Raw genomic sequence first — 20209 nt, 5'->3', positions numbered from 1 at the left:
CTCTGTGGTGAGACAAACTGTGCAGGTGCTGGTTTCTTTTTTGGTTCCTGAGACAGGGTCTCGCTATGTGGCCAATCAGGCTGGTCTCAAATTCTCAGTGATGCTCCCGCCTTAGCCTCCCACATGCTGGGACGGTAGGCGAGCACTATGAAGCTTGAGCACTACTGCTTTCTGCTATGTGCACTGCAGGGGTTGGAGCTGGCCCTGAAGGCCAACAGTGCAGTAAGTGCCTCCCAGCTCTTTCCCTTCTTAGGGAATGCAGCTCCTTGGAGGATTCTTTGGGGAGCTGTTTCTGGAGGCCAGCCAATGGCACAGCACAAAGCCCTTTCATTAATTTTATAGGCGCTTAATTCCCTCCTTTTGTGCTTATTACAAGACTGACAGACACCCTCGTGAGCACCTGCTTCCAATGCACTGATGAGCAGACAGACATTGGACTAGACGTGTATTTTAAAAGTGACTTTTTACAGGTAAATGCTACTCTATAGGGATATTATATGCAAACTTTAACATATCTTACTTCTAAATGTGAACTTACCTTACGACTAGTGTTCAACATTGTCACAACAGGACCATAATTTGTATGCCTCACCTGCTGGGTGACTTGAAGCACTAGTGGTACATGTACAATTGTCTCACTACACAGTTTTAAAATTAATTTTATCAGCAAAAAGACTGATAGAAGTGATTAGATCTATTCGTAACTCCGGCAGACACAGACTGCCATGGGCAGTCGTGCATGTACAAGCCAGTGGTTCAAGAAGCAGGACTGTGTTAACTGAATCACCCACCAAACCCACCAATAAGACATCTTTAAGTCAGTGGCACATTGTATGGCTTACGGTGTGACATCATGATGAAGGCAGGTTTGGCTTCCTGGCCCATGACTCCCCTAGCCCTTGTTATCTCCTCAGAGTCTAGTGCAGCTTTTTTCAATGTTTGGACTCTGTCCTTGGACCTTAAAGCAGCTTAGAACAGCTTTAGAGGGACAAAGGAAAAAAGACACTATTTTGTTGAAATGCTTGGAGCTATCAGCTTTGAAAAACAACATATCTCTGCCTCTCTGCCCTCCTCTATCTGTTCCTTTACCTCTCTAAGGAAACCATATAAACCAGAATTTTTCTTTCCCAAGGCAGGTCATAGAAACTAAAAAAACAACCTAATCACACATACCTTTCTGCCTAGTTGTCAATCATCAAGGAAACTCTCTCCTCATTTCTGAAAGGGTCCTGCCTGTCCCCAGAGGGAGGAGCTGCACAGAGGGGCTGAGGGCAACCTGCACACATGGCCCCACTGGGTCCCCACCCAGTCTACTTGCGCCCACCACAGCCTCTGTGTCCAATTCTACTTCTCTCGGCCATCCATGTTTGGGTCGTGCCTGTGCAACGGCTCTCCATGAGCCCTGGGACAGGCCTCGGGGGCTTTGGGCCAGCAGGCCAGCAGAGGCTCGCCAGAAGGGAACAAGAATGGAACCAGATCGCGCCCACCTGCTGGAGGTGACTCACAGCAGCCCCATGGGGGTGAGGCCCCTGCGTGAGATCCTCCCAAACCAGCTGGCCCCTGCTTGTCATGGGCTCTGTAACTGTGCCCTCTGAAATACCCTTTGTGATGCACCACTGGCTCGTTTCCTTGGGTTTTCGGAGGCGCTGCAGCAAAATCGAGAACCTAAAGTGGGGCTTAAGTTCCGAAGACCTCGATTTGTGATTGAGTCTGCAGTGGGGCAGGGCTGGGGATAGAGCTTCAGCCCTGGGACCTGACGCTGTCCCAGCACTGTCCCAGACTGGAAGACGCCCAGCTGGTGGTCCTACAGAAGTGCTTGCTCACTGGTGGGAGAAACCCCACACCTTTTGGGGCACACAAGCCATCTGAGCTATGAGTGTGTGGGAGGAGAAACTCAGTTTTTCTACACAGATAATATATTAGAACTTACGAAATACAAGTTCTTGTACGATAAAGCACAGAAACATCTTTCATGTACAGACATTACACAATGACAAAAAGCATTTTAAAAAATCATGAATTAATTTTAGTGATACTCAATGTTTCAGTTTTTAAACATTTTACATTCAAATTTAATACCTACAATTAGTATTTATAATTGAGGTTATATAGAAGTACTATATTCTCATGCTAAAATAAGATTCCAAGGAATATTTTCAGTATAATAATTTCTCCTGCAACTTACATAGCAACAAACATTGTGGCAAGAAGCTGCTGTAGAGCAGTGAGATGGGGGAGACAGCTGAGGGAGACTGGTCCCTGTGCTGTGTTTACCAGCCGTTCTGTTTTTTTCAGCTGCCAGCGTCTGGCTGATCTATCACCATGGCAACATTTGGAGCCTGCTCAAAATGAACACAAACTCATTAGCTACAAACTGTGTCCACTGCTAAAAGAAATGCTGCCTCGAAGTATTTTCTAATGTATGAACAGTCACCTTGGAAAGGTATCACATGCAGCTCTCAATATATCGGACCAAATAACATCAATGTTAAAACAAAGTAAAATTATTTTAATAGCAACTAACAACACATACCACTGTATTAAAAGCTTTGACTTAGCCTTTAGATTCTTATACTTAAAGAAAATTTATACCATGGGCAAGTAATTCTAAATTCTTTTTAAGTAACAGTAGGCTGATTTAGAATATCAAAACAGAAAATGTTGACATCTGTGTATATTAAAGCTAAGTAGCCAATACACCATTAATACAAACTGGCTTCTCCAGAATCCTTTCCATATGTTTTCTCAATGTCAATACAAATACAATACAATACAATACAAATACAATGCAAATGAGTGAGAAGAACACCAAAGGTAAAGAAAGTCCCCTGGGCCATATGCAGCTTGTGGTGCCTTCAACTCCTTGCTGACCTCACCTCTCCCCGCCAATCATCCTGTACTGAACAAGCTCTCAGGCAGACAGCAAATACCAAACCACGGAGAACACAGAAGGATTAAGTGCAACCAGGTCTCAAACGTGTTTTCCCAGGATACAAATGCTACCTTGTGTAAGACTGTGGATTTTTTTAATATAAGTAACCTGGGTAACAATCAACCCTTTGCTAAAAATGTGCTTGTGTAGTAGAAAATATTTCTATCAAAAAGTGCAGAATCCTGCAACCTGTCAGAAGAGGGAGCCTAAGTCAAACCACCGCAACTAAGTGGTGAGTCAAGGCTGGTGAGGGAGGAGGAGAACTGGCCCTGGTTCAAGCTGCCTCTGAAGAGCCTTCTCTATCGCTGTGAAGTGCCTGACAGCAGTTAGGTGCCCCCAAAGCTGGTGAGTCTCGCACACTATCACGGCTCATGCACTCCCTCCTGCGGCTGGCTCCTCTGCTGGCCACTGGTTTCTACAGCTCCTGAAGAGCGCCCACTGGGCCCCCCTCTGAGCTCTGAAAGGCTCTTCTACCTGTGTGCTGGGTCCTTCTTTCAGGGTAAGTTCTGGTGTCACCCTTCAGATCTCAATTCAGCATCACTTACAATGCCTTCTTGCAACTTCCAGCCTATTTCAGGTTCCTTTGCTCTATGTCTCTTCTAACCATGCTTCTTTCCTGTACAGTGGTCACTGCAGTTAGCAATGACACAAGTAGCACTGTGACTGATACTTATTTCTGTCCCCCCAAGATTCTAAGTCCCACAGAGTGGAAAGCCTAATTTTCAATCATTTCCTCTCCGCGGAAATCAGCAAATAGTGTCAATAAATACCTGCTAGATCAAATGACTAGCTCCATTTGTTTCCAGTTTTATCTATACTATTAACCAACACGACCTCTCACCTTCCAGTCTACCACTTAGCTCATTACATGGGGTCTCAATCATGCGCAGGTGCCTGCAGCCCTTTCTCACAACTGTTCAAATCATCCTTAATCCTTGTGTGTTCAGTGATCCTTCCAAAATACACTTTTATTTTATTTTTTGGAGACAGGGTCTCAATATGTAGTTAGGGTTGGCTTCCTACTCTCAGTGATCCTCCTGCCTCAGCCTCCAGAGTACTGGGATTACAGGTTTATGCCACCACATCTGGTTAAAATACATTTCTTATGTCACTTTCTCACTTAAAATTCTCCCAGAGCTCCCTTTGATCTAGACAGTAAAGCCAAAAGTCTTTATGGACTCTGTTTGCCAGCCCCCACCCTCTACTTCTCTACCAGGCAACTGAAAGGGCTCAGGCTGAGTGGCATACTGGCAGGCCTGGGGTGACGGGAAGAAGGTGGACTTCTCTGTCTTTGTTCTCACAGCAAACTCAAAGCACAAGTGGAAAGTAGCCAGCTCGAAGTACGTATTTATCTAATTTTTATCAGTATTTTCCTTTCTCAGTTTTCTCATCTATTTTTAAAAGCAGTTCATCTTTTCTTATAGATATAAATATTCAATGAAAAGATGATCAAACTTAAGTCCTTTGGACTAGAAAACCCAGGATTATAAATCACCAAACCCTATAAACTATGCTGCATTCATTTTCTTATATATCTAGGTCTTCTAATTAAAGTATCTTCTTGTGAACAAGAAACTTATCTCTACTGTCTAGTAGGTATTTAACAAATTAGTTAACTCTAGATGTAAAATGTGGCTGACACAATTCCATCATTTGGTATGCTAAAGTTAGATAAAATATTACCATATTTGAAAGTGCATGTTTTCTGGTATTACTGTATTATAAGTAACTATACACACAGAAAAACAGGATAACTGAAGCACGCAGAAAATTAAACTTTACAGGTCAGCTGTCACAATCTGAAATAAGAAAATAAATTACTCAATAAAGATAAACAAATAATTTAAACAAATACTTCACCAAATAAGATATATACATGGCCAAGATGCACATGAAAAACTTATCAACTAGGGATTTCTTACTATTTATTTTTCTGTAATTCTGTATTATTTCTAACCTTTTTTTCTCTTTTTGTTTCTTTTTAAATAAAAAAAAAGCACATGAAAATAATGTGCAATATCACACATCAATCATTAGAGAAATGCAAATTAAAACCATAGTAAGATACCCTATGTACCTATTAGAATAGTTAAAACTATACCCTGTGTTGGCTCACCCGTAGAACTATTAAAGTGTATAACCACTCTGCAGAGCAGTCTTGATATTTCTCACTTTAATATATGGAAAATTTACAAATTTGCATGTCACCCTTGCGCAGGGGCCATGCTAATTGTCTCTGTGTCATTCCAATTTTAGTGCATGTGCTGCTGAAGTGAGCATAGTCTTGACATGTTTTGAGAAATTAAACATGAACCCATTGTACGGTGCAGCCTATACTAGTATGTGTTAAACCAGGAAAACCACAGCATATGAAAGACTATACCCAAATGCTCACAGAAGCTTTAATAGCCAGAAACTCGAAAAAACTCTGCTGTCTATGAACCAGTGAATGGATAAACAAACTGTCCACATACCCATGCACAGAAATACTGCTCAGCAAGAAAAGGACATGAACGACTGATAAACACATCATGGATGAATCTCAGTGTATGCCGAGTTAAAGAGGCCAAAAGTATATATTGTATTATTCCCTTATAAAATATTCTAGAAAACAGTAACTCTTATTGGGACAAGAAGCAGGACAGTGTTTGCTGAGACACAGATGGAGGCAGAAGGTGAGAAAAAAGACACAAAATTTTCAGGAATGACAGATGTTATCTTTACATTTTTTTTCCCCACGGTACCGAGGATCGAACTCACGACCTCACACTTGCCAGGTAGGCAAAATTGTGCCGCTGAGCTAAATCTCTGGCCCGACAGATGTTATCTTGATTGTGACAGTTCACAGGTAATACACAACAAGATATGTCAAAATGTTTTCTTTAAATATGTGTGGTTGGCCAGGACTTTAGCTCAACGGACAAGTGCCTGCCTGCCAAGTGCAAGGTCATGAGTTTGACCCCTGGTACCAAAAAAAAAAAAAAAAAAAAGTGTGGTTTACATATGCCCAATCCAACTCAAAGTTTTTTTCTTTTTTTAGGCAAAGCTGTATGTGTATCTTTTTTTCAATAAAGCTGTATAAGTATCTTTTGTCTCACTGGTCTGAACTCATAGTGATCCTGCCTCAGCCTCCTAAATATTGGGATTATGGATGTGTGCCACCATGTCTGGTTACAGTAAAAGACGGCAAGTTGGGTTGACAAATTATTTGCAGACTGTCAACTTCCTCTAGAGCTATGAACTGTTATTTTTCTCTAACTTTGGGAACTGCTCTTATGCTTATAAAGGGTTTACAAATATGAAAAGTTATACTAAACAGAGAAGCACATCTTTACTCTGGGGCTCAGCAGAAGCAACCATGGGAAGGTGCTGAGAAAAGCCTGGGACAGAGGCCATCACCAGCTTCACCGTCTTTCATTTAAAATCTGATCAAGAATTTATACGTTACATGTTTGCCTAGAGTTTGCTTATGGCAATATATTTTTATCCTTTTTTATTGCCTGCATATTTTAAAGCATCTCTTTTTTGATCTTATGGGAAAAATTTAGTATGTGTATTATCTCTTCCCCTTAGGATACAACAGTTAAATAATTCCGTTACACATACAACAACATAGCTAAAATAAAACAAATATTTTAAAACCTAACAGATGTCATTCCCTAAAGATTCCTCATATAATAAAGTGCTTAGGGATTTTTTTCAACTTTATTTGAAGAAAATCCCTTGCCTAACTTTCTTCCTAAAATTAACAGTTTGAGATTCCACCTTAGTGGAATTGGTACTACTCAGCCATAAAGAAGGATAAACTTGAGATGAATGGAAAATGGATGCAACTTGAGAACAGACTCATTAGTGAAATAAATACATATGTAAACATACTGTTTCATTAGAGAAGCTGAAAGAAATATATGTACATGTATATATATTAAAAAAGTTAAGATAGTTATACTACCGATTTCCCTGAAGAGAAAGATTTGTGCTGGTGTTGTTTGGACAACTGAATGCAAATGTCTTGTGCTCCGGCTGAATGATTTGGGAGTGACAATGTGCAATGTATGTAGCACTGTTACCTCCTGATTGACATGTTTTAAAATTTTTTTTGTAGTTCTCTTCTTCTCTTTTCTTCTTTCTTTTTCTTCTTGAAATAAAATGGATTTGTAAAAAAAAAAAAAATGAATAGTCCTACTGATAACAGACGTATAATGCTTATGTCTCCAGTTATAGTAGAAAGAACACATAACTGACAATAAGAAGATAAAGGCTCTAATTTTGCCACTAACTAAGCTGTCAAGCCTTGCAAAAATCACTTAACCTTTTTGGATCTCATTCCCTTACCCAACAGAATTAAATAATCTCTAAGGATCCTTCAGGCTCAAAGATTTTATTAACTTTATAGACAAGCAAATAAAATGCTGAGCATGTTGAACAGACTTAGCTACTGCCTTTAGGAAGAACTCATACTCAAAACAGTACTTGCTTTAGTTATAGGGATATGAGTGCAAGGACACAAACATTCAAAGATTCTGGCCAATTTTATTATACTGTGTAACTTGGGAAAACACAGATCTAGTGCTTAATAAGCACTACCTGCAGATCCTTGAAAGACTGTACAAACAGCAACCGACTACCTTAGCTGCACAGAAGAACCACCTAACTAGTGAAGTACAGAGGGTATGTCTCCATTACTGTTTATATAGATCCATTTATGGAACTGGGAACACACTTAATACCGTGATTCTCAGTACTCTTCATTTCGGCTGGTAAAAACTTTATGCATCTAGAATGAGCCTTACCAGGAGAGTAAAGGACACTGCGTATAATTTGTGACTCCAAAATATACTCAGAAGGTTATTGAAAGAATATGACTTCCAATGATTTATACTAACAAAAGTGCATAAAGGTTTCTGAAAGTTAACAGGTACAAACTGAATGCATGCTAAAGTTTAACACCTGATTGCAAAACATGAACTTAAAAAAAAAGACTAAACTACTGAATTTAATTAACAGCACGTTTATGAATTAACTGCATATTTTTAATTCTTAAAAAGATTCTGTCCATAGGGGCTGGGGGTTTAGCTCAGCGGTTTGCCTTGCAAGCAAGCAGTCGTGAGTTCGATCCCTGGGACTGATAAAAACAAAAAAGACCAAAAAAAAAAAAAAAAAAAAAAAAAAAAAAGATTCTGTCCATGAAAAAATTCCAGAAAACAACATGAAAAATTTGAGCTCACAAAGTCCTCACACATCCTTATATGTAGTATTATCTGTGCTCAAATTCAGCACAGTGACCAAAATAAAAGAGGTTACTGGTTAACGAAAGCAAACCCCATGCCAATTTGAGGCATTGTTGGATACTAGTTACTCTACAAGAGAGCTATACCTTACAAATTAATGTGATTTTGCAACAGGATTACATCTGTTGTTACCCCAATAATGAGAGCAATAAGGCCTCAGTAAAGTAAAGTCAGCTGTCTCTCTTTTGGTCACTGACAATGTTCAGTTGAATTTACAAAGGATTGTTTTGTTCATGAACAAGCTTGTAGAAAGGTTTTCCAATGGCTTAGTACAGCCCTTGAGGTATGAAAGTGTGAACTGGGCGAGTCCATATAAATATACACATATTTATTAATTCATAATGAGATGCATTCAAGGATGGCTGACAGACTGTTAGCTGGTAAATACTTCAATATAGAGGGATTTCAAATGAACTTTAATTTCTCTTTAGAAAATGCTCAGATTATTTTCAACAAAAACCCATTATTATGCTCCTCACAGAAGGAAAAATAAAGAAAAGCTGACAACTACAACAACCCAAGACTAGGGGTAGTGAAGGGAAAGGATTCCAGGCAGATGTATGTGGCTAGGTTCTTTAGGAACACAGGGAATCGGTACAATGTGGCTACTGAGAGATGATGAGAAGGAAGCGTCCCCAGGGGGCTGAAAAGTCCAACTGAGTTTCCTGTTTGAATGAACACTCCCAGCGCTGAGGACGCGTATGGCCTGGCTTCAGAGAACATGGTCTGCACCAGCATACAATGCCGGCTACAGGGTTACCAACCTGCCAGCATGGCATTTCACACGACTGACTTAATTGGCTTACACATTAAAAAGAAAAAAAAATTAACTTCACAAAAAAAGTCATAGGTTGCCAGGGATTTAGCTCAGTGACATAAGTGCCTGCCTGGCAAGCGTGAGGTCATGAGTTCAATCCCTGGTACCACAAAAAAAAAAAAGTCATAGGTCAGGGCCTGAACAGACAGAGAAGGACAAAAGTCCTGTTTTAATTGTGACTGTGCAAGTCAGACTGTAGAATCCTCACTTCATATGCCTGGTGGAGTGGAGGAAGCATATTATATATTAGATTGGATTACTCAGAAAAGATAGTTCTATGTCAATCTTTTGTATGAAGATTCCCAGTTCAAGTTCAATGGACAGAAGTAGAAAAAAAAAAGGTTTTTAGGCATGATTAAGGCCTTAAAGAAGACTGACCCATTAAGACTAGTTAACACTCTGCGGGAGAACCCAGAAGGTATGGTGTATGTATATGTGTATGTATATGATTAAATTTTTAGAGTTCTCTGAAAATGTTTAAAATAAATCAAAATTTAAAGAGGTTAAATTTCAGTTATTGAGAAAATTAAGTCAAAAGACTGTTATGCTAACTAATGGAAGTGCCGCTCTTCTAATATTAGTATTTGAATGATTTATAACTGCTGCAGGTCAAGGAAATTACTAATGGATTTGGTATCATTTGAGCTAATCATAAAAACCAAAACAGTTCAAATTTTTAAAAACTGACTCAACATATTAACACATTCTAATTTAAACTGTATCTTCTCTATCAACTCCTGAACTCAGATTGTTCTTATATTCAAGCAACCTGGAGCCCTGGGATACTAGGTCCATGGCTTCTAGTGGCTTGGAGCAGGCCCTGACATCCAGTCATGCAGGCTAACCTGGTCTCAGCTCTGCCCCGCTCTGTGCCCTCAGTAAGCGGGTCCTTTCCATGGGAGTCCTTCTGGCTGTGGATTGGGGTGACAAAGGAGTGCAGGGGAGTGTCTGCTGTGTGCCTTTCCTGTGAGGACACTCTGAGCACATCAGCCCTGCCTTTCACTTCCTTTGCATTCATGGAGACATTCATTCAGCAAATTCTCACAGCTTTGGGTTACTCTCTGTATCCTGCAGACAGTACATCATCAATAAGAAGTAATAAATGTAAGAGTCTAGTACCTGGTTTGTCTAACATGAAAACAGCCCCTGAGTGTGTTGGGGAAAACAGAATGGGTAAATGGAGTTCCTGCCCTATGGAGTTAAGCAGAAAAATCAAAACACTGGCATGTTAGGAAAAAAATCTATTTTATGTATGAGCACAAATGCTACTATGACATACCTCATTTCTTCAGTTAGGGCTGGTCTGTGCTTTCTGAGGGTCCACTCAGAAAGTCAGAACACTCAGATTGCAGCAGCTGATTTATTAATCTAGTTGCAATGGAAAGTCTGAGTAAAACTTAAATCCCAAAATGCTAATATTCACTAGTGAATTACCTCTTTTGTACTGTTAGGTCTTTCATAATTCAAAAGCGTGTTTTGTGTAGAAGGGCAAGAGTAATCATTACTACCCCCTCCTCCTAAGGGTAGTTAGTAGTCACTGATAAAACTACCCAGAAGGGCAGTATTCTAGAAAATAAAACCAAACAGAGTTTGGAGGCAGCCATGAAAATATTATCAGCATAGTAACAGAAAATACTAATTCTGTGTGTAGCAGAAAGACAGTGCAATTAACAATCACTATACAACAATAAGCTGTCAGTTATTATTTGAGAAGAAAATAATTAGGATGCTAAGGAATACAGAATATAGCTGAAATTGAACCAGATTATAAAAATTTCATTAAAAAAGAGAAAATGAATGATTCATAAAAATAATTCTGTATTTTTGACTAACAATTATCAGAAATCATTATTTCTTATGAACTCATAAATTCAAATATAACTGTGTAGCAACTCTTTTGGATCCTTCTGAAAAAATGTTAATGTAAATTAGTTGTGCTTCTAAGGGGAGAAGAGAAGACACTGTCCTTTCTCTTTGCTGCCTTTTAATATTCAGTTTAAATTCATCCCTGATGTGCTACTGGGCCAATGCATCAGGTCAGAAGCTCTGGGCTCCCCCAGCCCTACCTATACCACTGGCTGTCAAGCCAAGCAAAGGCCGATTAACTCACCAGAAACACTGTCAACAAATTCCTATCCTGCTCAGTCAGAAAGTTCCTATAACGTACTTAACCTTTGAAAACACAGATGTCAAGCAACAGGGAAGGATTAGCAGTGCCTGTGGCCTGAGACACATGCTCAGCAAACCTTTACGGTGTGCGTGACTACGTGTACAGCTGTGTGCAATTGTGTGCAAGTGATGGTCCAGAGGGACAGGGGAACTTCCAGCACTAACAAGCAGTTACAGCGAGCCTTGTCAGAGAAGCAACAAAGGGCTCAAAATTGAGCTATTTTCTTGCGTGGACCCATTCTGTTCTTACAATACCTCTATGAGGCAGAAACAATTTGTGACCTTTCTCATCTTAAATACAAGATACCTGAAGACTAAAGAAGAGAAATAACTTGGCCCAAACAAAACAGAGTTGGGGTATGTGATTCTGGAGTGTGTGCTCTTAGCCACTGAAAAATGTCTAACCATGTCAGGCAGGCATGCAGAGACCGGGATCTTTCTGGATCTCTATGGCACCCCAGGGACATCTGAGCTATGGGAAGAACCACATAGTTTCCATGGACTGCCCATAAGACAACACTAAGCAAGTCCTAAATTTAGAGGACACATCTATCAGTGTGGGGGATGAGGTGTCACTTTGTAGGCCCAACCCCCTCTAACCTGCAATTTACAATAGCCGCCCTGGTATGCGAGAAGGAGGTAGAATAGGAATGCCTGTTCTCAGTGAGCCCCTCACCCTCTGGAATCTATACTGTGAGCTGGCTTTGTTTTGCAGAAGTCTTGAGGAAGTGGCTGGCCACTCTTTGTGACACTAACAGCAGACAAATTAACAACATTCTTGAGCTAATGAATTTCTTCCTGGGCTAGAGAAGTTATGAGAACTGGTTGTGGTTATTTACTTCACTTAGATAGTTTTAGAATAAACATTGTAGTCTGTCACGTTGTAGCTTGCCACAAAGAATGCCTTTTCACTACTTAATTATCTGGGCTCTGTGAACTGATCGGGTTTACTATATATGAATCCTAAAATAAAGATTGTGCGTGCAGTGCAGCGTAACGCGGTGCAGACAGTAAAGGTGTCTCTCCTGTCTTTCTTTTCCGAGCACTGTACCCCCCGTGTCCCGATCAGGCGTGTGTGCGTGTTTACTTTGCCCGGAGTTCAGAGTGCTCTAAGACACTCACGACAAGTGGCGCCCGAATTCAGGGACTCCGAAGGTCGCTTAGGAAGGTAAGTATAATTTTATTACGGGGAAATGGGACAATCTGCTTCCTCTCCTTTCTTAAAAATTCTTAAACATTTATTATCTATATATGGCATATCGCTCAGGTCAGCTGACTTGGATATGTGTATTGATACAATTAAAAAATATAATCCTTGGTTTCCAGATGAAGGAACTTTGGATGTAGAAGTATGGAGGAAGACAAGGGTTAGTATAGAAAGGGCTATGCAACAGGAGGAGAAGATTCCTTTACGTTTTTGGGCTATTTGGTCGGTTGTGTACTCTTTATTAAAAGCTATGGAAGATGAACATATTGTAGAAAATCTTCAACTAGAAATTAAGCCAGTTATTCAGGAATTGCCCCTCACAGAGGAGGAGCAGAATGTAGTTCAAAATGACGCTATCGCTTTAAGTAGTGAAAAGGCGTCCAAACTAAAAGTAAAATCCACTACAGCCGACTCAGCTTTAGCTGCCGCAGCAATATCAAATTATGACAATTGCCCAATTTTACAGGCTATACAGCATTTAACACAAGAGGTGAAACAACTCTCCGTTAAGCAGAACCCGCCTGTAGTTCCCTCTGCACCTCCTCCATCTAACCCTAATTGGAGTAAAGCCAAGCTAGCTTTGGCTGATTTACCAAAATTAGGGGATTCTGATGAGGAAAAGCCTGCCTTTGCTTTCCCTGTAATCAGGCCGCAGCCAATAGATGGAGAGGCAGTTCCCCCTAGATGGGAAGCATTTAATATGGATGATTTAGCAAAATTAAAAAAGGCTGTAACCCTTTATGGCCCTCAGGCTCATTACACTAGAGAATTAATAACATCGGTAGCAGATCAGTATGGTAATCTTGCTCCTTATGATTGGAAAGCCTTGGCCAAAATTCTTTTAAAGGAGCCAGAATATTTACAGTGGCACATGTGGTTTATGGAAGGTTGTGCGGAAAAGGCAAGACAAAATGCTGACGATCGAGATCCTAATATTAGACTCCTTTCTTATCCCATGCTCTCTGGTACAGGTTTCTTTGATACTGTTGAGCATCAGGCAGGAGCTCCAAGAGAGATTCATGCTCAATTAAAAGATATTGCTTTAAAAGCTTGGGATAAAATACGGCCTAAAGGATCAGAATATGGATCTTGGGCTAAAGTTCTGCAAGGAGCCAATGAACCGTATGTTGAGTTCGTTGCAAGACTTCAAAATGTTATAAAAAAAAACAGTAGTGGGACAAGACTTACAAGAGCATCTCTTAAAAATGTTAGCTTTTGAAAATGCTAATGATGAATGCAAAAGGGCTTTAATTCCAATAAAAGATACTGGAACGATTGACAATTTTATAAAACAATGTAAAGATTTAAATTCAAAATCTAGGAAAATGCAACTGTTTGCTGAGACCATGGCAACCACGTGGACTAATTGGCAATCTAAAAAGGAACAGTCTTTAAAATGTTTTAATTGTGGTCAGATAGGACATGTAAAGAGGGCCTGTCCAAAACTTGTAGGCAATGATCAAAAAAAGAGATCTAGAGCTCCCGGCTTATGTCCAAAATGTAAGAAGGGAAATCATTGGGCTCGTGAATGCAGGAGTAAACAAGTTAATTCAGCTGAACAAAAGGGAAACGGGAGAACGGGCCCTACCCCGGGCCCCGGACAAATCAATGGGGTAAATCTACCGTATTCTCCCTACAGCCAGCCACCCAACACAGTGCCGCAGTGGACATACCAGCCTTAAAAGATGTAGAATTAAGAGGAGGACAATCTCCCGTGAGAATTCCTACAGGAATTTTTGGTCCCCTGCCTGCGGGAACTTTTGGCTTGCTCACGGGTAGATCTAGTTTAAATCAGAAAGGCATTACTGTTCACTTAGGAATTATAGATGCAGACTATACTGGAGAAATTCAAATTCTGATGTCCTCACTTACAGATTATAAATTATTAAAGGGAGAACGTATAGCTCAACTCATTTTACTGCCTTATATCCCAATAGGATCCTCTGTTGTTCAGCGAACAGGAGGGTTCGGCAGCACTAACCCTATTAATGTAATGTGGACAGCTAAATTATCTCAACAACAACCTCTTATTAATATTTTTATTGAGCATAAAAAAATTCAGGCTCTTATAGATACAGGCTCGGATATTACTATTGTTAAACCCACTGATTGGCCTTCTCATATTACTTATACTATTATTCCATGTAATATAAAAGGAGTAAGTAAAACTCCAGTAAATACAATTGGACAAGCCACAATGCATATACATATAAAAAATGAAGAGGGTCAAGTTGCTGTTATTAAACCTTATATCTTAGAGGTGCCAGTTTCTATTTTAGGAAGAGATATATTAGAACAATGGGGAGCTTATATACATTTTTAATATTTTGCATGTTTCTACAGCCTAGGGAAATGAATCCTTTAAAGCTTAATTGGAAAAATGATGACCCAATTTGGATAGATCAGTGGCCTTTGACTACTCAAAAGTTACAGGCAGCACAGAAATTGATCAACAACTTTCTCTACATCACATAGAACCATCCACATCTCCTTGGAATTCTCCAATATTTGTGATAAAAAAGAAATCAGGCAAGTGGAGACTTTTAACGGACTTACGTGCTGTAAATTCATCCTTATTTCAAATGGGAGCCCTTCAGCCCGGCATTCCTTTACCCTCAGCGCTCCCTGCTGGTTGGTTTGTATATGTTATAGATTTACAAGATTGTTTTTTTAACATCCCATTACATCCAGAAGATAGAAAACGGTTTGCTTTTTCAATTCCTCAAACAAACTATCAAAGACCTTATCAAAGATATCAATGGAGGACTTTACCCCAAGGAATAAAAAATTCCCCAACTATATGTCAAATTTATGTTGACGCAGCATTAAAACCAGTGCGCGCACGATGGCCTCAGGTTTATACGGCTCATTTCATGGATGATATTTTATTCTCGTATAGTGATAGAAATGTTTTAAAAGATATTTTAAAAACTTTACCTCAATATTTTTCTCCGTTTGGACTTGTAATAGCACAGGATAAAATTCAAAAGGAAGAAGTTAGTCATTATTTGGGATATATTCTTACTAGACAAAAGGTGATTCCACAAAAAATGTCTATTAGGAGAGATAAGTTATCCACTTTAAATGATTTTCAAAAATTATTAGGGGATATTAATTGGCTTCGTCCCACACTAGGTATCCCTACCCATGCATTGCAACATTTGTGTGCTACTCTACAGGGCTCTTCAGATCCATCCAGCCCTCGTTCTTTAACAGCAAAAGCAGAGCAAGAATTACAGTTTGTAGAACAACGAATTAAGGATGCATTTTTAATTAAGATTGATCCTAAATTGCCTCTAACTTTATATATTATTAATACTTTTCATTATCCCTCTGCAGTTTTAGGTCAGAATGCTATGCCAGTAGAATGGGTATTCACTAAAACTAAGCAATCTAAAAATGTTATGCCTTATATTGACATGGTTGCAGCTTTAATTATAAATGGTAGAGCTCGTTCTATAACTTTGATAGGAGAAGATATAAACAATATAGTTATCCCTTTAACTAAGAAACAATGGGAATATTTGTTGTCAATTACTGAAACCTTACAAATTGCTTTAGCAGATTTCATGGGAACTTTTTCATATCATTTTCCTAAAAGTAAATTATGGGATTTTTTTAGACGTCAACAATTTGTGGTTAATACCTTATTAGCTGTACAGCCAATTCCACAAGCTTTGACTATATTTACAGATGGATCTAAAAATAAAGCTGCATATTGGACTCAAAAATCTTACTGGGTACGTCAGACAAATTTTAACTCTGTACAACAAAATGAACTTTTTGCTATATTACAAGTGTTTTTAGATTTTCATAACCAACCTATTAATATTATAGCCGATTCGGCCTATTCTGTTGGAGTAGTGACAAATATCTATTCAGCTGTGTTATATTCTAATAAGCCTGCTTTATTGTCTTTATTTCAAAATTTACAAATACATGTTCAAAAAAGAAATCATTCTTATTTTATTACTCATTTACGTTCTCATTCTCAGTTACCCGGACCATTAGTATCAGGTAACAATACAGTGGATTCCTTAGTTATGTTCACTACACCCGTTAAAAAACATCAATTTAATCATGCGAATGCAGGACATTTGCATCTTAAATATAAGATACCTTTTACAAAAGCTAAACAGATTGTAAAAGCCTGCCCTATTTGTAGACCATTACATTTAAGAATTATTCCCACAGGTGTCAACCCTCGAGGAACTCAACCTAATGAGTTATGGCAAATGGATATTACACATGTACCTTCTTTTGGTCGGCTTTCTTATGTACATGTAGTTATTGATACATATTCTTCATTTCTATGGGCTACTGCTCAACAGGGAGAATCCACTAAAAATGTTATTGTACATTTATTGGAGACTTTTGCAGTTATGGGAATTCCTTCTAAAATCAAAACAGATAATGGACCTGCTTATACTAGCAGAACATTTAAACAATTTTGTGATCTCCATAATATTATTCATATTACAGGGATTAAATATAACCCCCAGGGTCAAGCTATTGTTAAAAGAGCACATGGCACTCTTAAGTTGCAAATTAAAAAATTAAAAAGGAGGAGTCAGGAGGATATTCAGATACCAATACTGTTTAAATTGCAAAACAGTCCAAAAACATTACTGCATCAAGCATTGTTTATTTTAAATTTTCTCAATTTACCACAAGGTGAAATATTAACAAGAGCTGAAAGACATTTCGAACAGCAACAACAGCCCTTTGTGATTAATGAACCTACTTGGACTAAAACAGCTCCAGAGGCTAAATGGGAGAAGGGCACACTGCTCTATAAGGGGAAAGGTTTTGGTTATATCTCCACAGAAAATGGAATTCAGCAGTGGGTCCCTGGACGATGGATCAGGATCCGCGCCTCCAGACCCTGTTCGCCAGCCCCGGAGACAACTCCCCAAGGAACCGGAACCGTGCCTTCAGAAGCGAGCGCGAAACCAGCTAGAGGCTGAAGATGCTGAGCTTGTTCCTATCGCAGCCATGGCCAGATTACAGCTAAGAAAATCCCGTCGCTCACAGCGACCAAATTTAAATCCCCTCCCTACATGGGGACAATTAAAGAAATTGACCATAGAAGGGCAACGGCTTGTCCTTCAAGCAGGAAAGCCTTTAAACCCTGAAAACTTGTTTTTAGCTTTATGTGCCTTGCTCACTGTTGCGTCGGGGACTGAGGTACCTCCACATTCGTACTGGGCATATATTCCAAATCCCCCTTTATTAGAACCTGTAAAATGGGGAACTAGTGATATTTTACTTTATACCACACCTAGAGAAATTTTGTCAGCACCGTGGGCTGATTTAACCCCCCACAATCAAGATGATGGGACATTATTCAATTTTACTTATTATGGTAATCAAAGGCCTATTTGCATTGGGGAACCGCCTTGCATCCCTCTGGGATGGCAGTATTGGATTCAACATGGAATAAAAGCAGGCAACAAAAGGACAAGGCTTCAAGCCTTGGCTGCTCAAACCTTTAATGTTACCTGGAGAAATTTAACAGCACCTGACATAAATACATTTCCTGTATGCCCTGAATTCACTTATAAAAATATTTCTTATTATCCCATAATTTGGCAACTATGTATGGGAAAATTTGCTAAAAATATTGATGGGTATATTATTTGGGGACCATTTGGAAAATTCGTTAATGGATGTGCTAAATGGAATGAGACAAGATGTAATCTCTCTGTTGTGTATAGTCTTCCAGATCCAAAGAAAATAACTGACGGAGCTCCTATATTTCATCAGAAGACGTCTCTCTTGTGGTGGGGAGATGGTGGAATCGCTAACCCTGCTGTTGCAGCCGAAGAATACCCTCATCACCTTCAAAATCATATTTGGAAGATTCCAGCCGCTATGCAACCTGTAACCTTGTACAATGTTTCCTATTCAGGGACTAGTCGATCTGTATCTACTACTTATAATTTTACTAGGTTTAAAATGTATAATATTACTGTTTGTGCACCTCTGCCTTATGTCTTTTTAGTGGGAACTTTTAATTTTACACATTTTTCTTGTACTTGTTTAAATTGTCAATTGTTTACATGCTTAAATAGCACACTAAATTTCACCAAGCCTTATACAGTTATGCTGTTACAACAAAAAACTCATATTTGGTTGCCTGTAAATTTAACTCGACCATGGTCTCAAGACCCGGTAATTTCTGTTACTACTGAATTTTTTAAACATCTGTTAAAACGTACAAAAAGATTTATTGGAATAGTGGTTGCTGTACTGTTAAGTCTGATAACTGTAGCCTCCCTAGCAGCAGTCTCAGGAATAGCTTTACAAACCTCTTTGCAAGAAAAACATGTTGTAGAATTATGGCATGAAAATTCTCATGAACTTTGGTTAACTCAGTGGCAAATAAACACCAAACTACAACAACAAATAGACCTCCTTAAACAAACAGTTAAACGGATGGGTAGAAAAATATTGGCTCTTCAGCATCAAGTGTTTTTAAAATGTGATTGGAATTCAACTACTTTCTGTATAACCCAACGACCTTATAATCAAACAGAACATGAATGAGAAATGATTAGAATGTATCTAAATGGAAACACCTCTGCCCAGGAGGAAATAAAATCTTTGCATAATCAAATTGACAAGGATTTTGCAAAGCAAAATGATGATGAATCCCTAGCACAATTCGCGCAATTGCTTGCTCAATCTTTGAAAGGATTAGATTCCAAAGGAATCTGGCAGAGCATAACCCACACTTTTAGTGGCATGGGACTTAGTTTAATTATAGTTCTCATTGCCATAGTTCTTGTGTATTTTTACTGCATAAGACGAAATACTATTAATAACCTGATCTTATGGAAATTGTTGTTAAAAAATAAAAAGGAAGGAAGTGTGGGGGATGAGGTGTCACTTTGTAGGCCCAACCCCCTCTAACCTGCAATTTACAATAGCCGCCCTGGTATGCGAGAAGGAGGTAGAATAGGAATGCCTGTTCTCAGTGAGACCCCTCACCCTCTGGAATCCATACTGTGAGCTGGCTTTGTTTTGCAGAAGTCTTGAGGAAGTGGCTGGCCACCCTTTGTGACACTAACAGCAGACAAATTAACAACATTCTTGAGCTAATGAATTTCTTCCTGGGCTAGAGAAGTTATGAAAACTGGTTGTGATTATTTACTTCACTTAGATAGCTTTAAAATAAACATTGTAGTCTGTCACGTTGTAGCTTGCCACAAAAAATGCCTTTTCACTACTTAATTATCTGGGCTCTGTGAACTGATCGGGTTTACTATATATAAATCCTAAAATAAAGATTGTGCGTGCAGTGCAGCGTAACGCGGTGCAGACAGTAAAGGTGTCTCTCCTGTCTTTCTTTTCCGAGCACTGTACCCCCCGTGTCCCGATCAGGCGTGTGTGCGTGTTTACCTTGCCCGGAGTTCAGAGTGCTCTAAGACACTCACGACATATCAGTATGAAAAAGAATGCCCTGGAGTCAGGGGTTTAGCTCAGTGGTATAAGTGCCTGCTTGGCAAACAGGAGGTGGTGAGTTTGATAACCAGTACAAAAAAAAAAAAAAAAGCCCAAAGACCACATCTTTATAAAGACTAATTGGCAACAAGGAACTGAAAGCTTTAAAAATATTCACTATGTTTTGGTTGTCCTTATTCCAACTGAATCTACCTGTCCTTATCAGTTCAACCCTCATTAAGTGAAATCAAACAAAAACTTAAAAACATTCTTTACATATTTAAGTTTACTAAATGTCAATGAGATGCAGATGACAAATGAAAAATCTCACAATGGAAAATAAAAAG

General features: G+C 39.1%; 2 protein-coding genes and 1 non-coding gene across 10 annotated transcripts in view; 1 reads left to right on the top strand and 2 right to left on the bottom strand.

Moving 5' to 3' along the window:
* Positions 1-20209, bottom strand: part of Tnrc6c (trinucleotide repeat containing adaptor 6C) — a 150302-nt gene that overhangs the window by 85702 nt on the left and 44391 nt on the right. The gene's annotated exons all lie outside the window — the stretch shown is intronic.
* LOC111755470 (U6 spliceosomal RNA) lies at positions 5107-5212 on the bottom strand. Its single transcript, XR_002790028.1, has one exon. It is a non-coding gene; the product is annotated as a U6 spliceosomal RNA (small nuclear RNA).
* LOC134474347 (endogenous retrovirus group K member 25 Env polyprotein-like) lies at positions 11753-19765 on the top strand. Of its 2 annotated transcripts, none has more exons than XM_063242037.1 (2): positions 11753-12377; positions 17223-19765. In XM_063242037.1, exon 2 carries the CDS (start codon positions 17247-17249, stop codon positions 18963-18965), a length of 1719 nt encoding a protein of 572 aa, XP_063098107.1. In that variant the 5' UTR covers positions 11753-12377; positions 17223-17246; the 3' UTR covers positions 18966-19765. The 2 variants fall into 2 exon arrangements, with proteins under 2 accessions (XP_063098107.1, XP_063098106.1); XM_063242036.1 differs by having other exon boundaries at positions 11754-12377; positions 17244-19765.

This window comes from Cavia porcellus, unplaced genomic scaffold, assembly GCF_034190915.1.
Source record: "Cavia porcellus strain 051 isolate PalLab524CR breed Dunkin Hartley unplaced genomic scaffold, mCavPor4.1 scaffold_32, whole genome shotgun sequence".
Classification (NCBI taxonomy): domain Eukaryota; kingdom Metazoa; phylum Chordata; class Mammalia; order Rodentia; family Caviidae; genus Cavia; species Cavia porcellus.
This window is presented reverse-complemented; position numbering and strand designations above follow the sequence as displayed.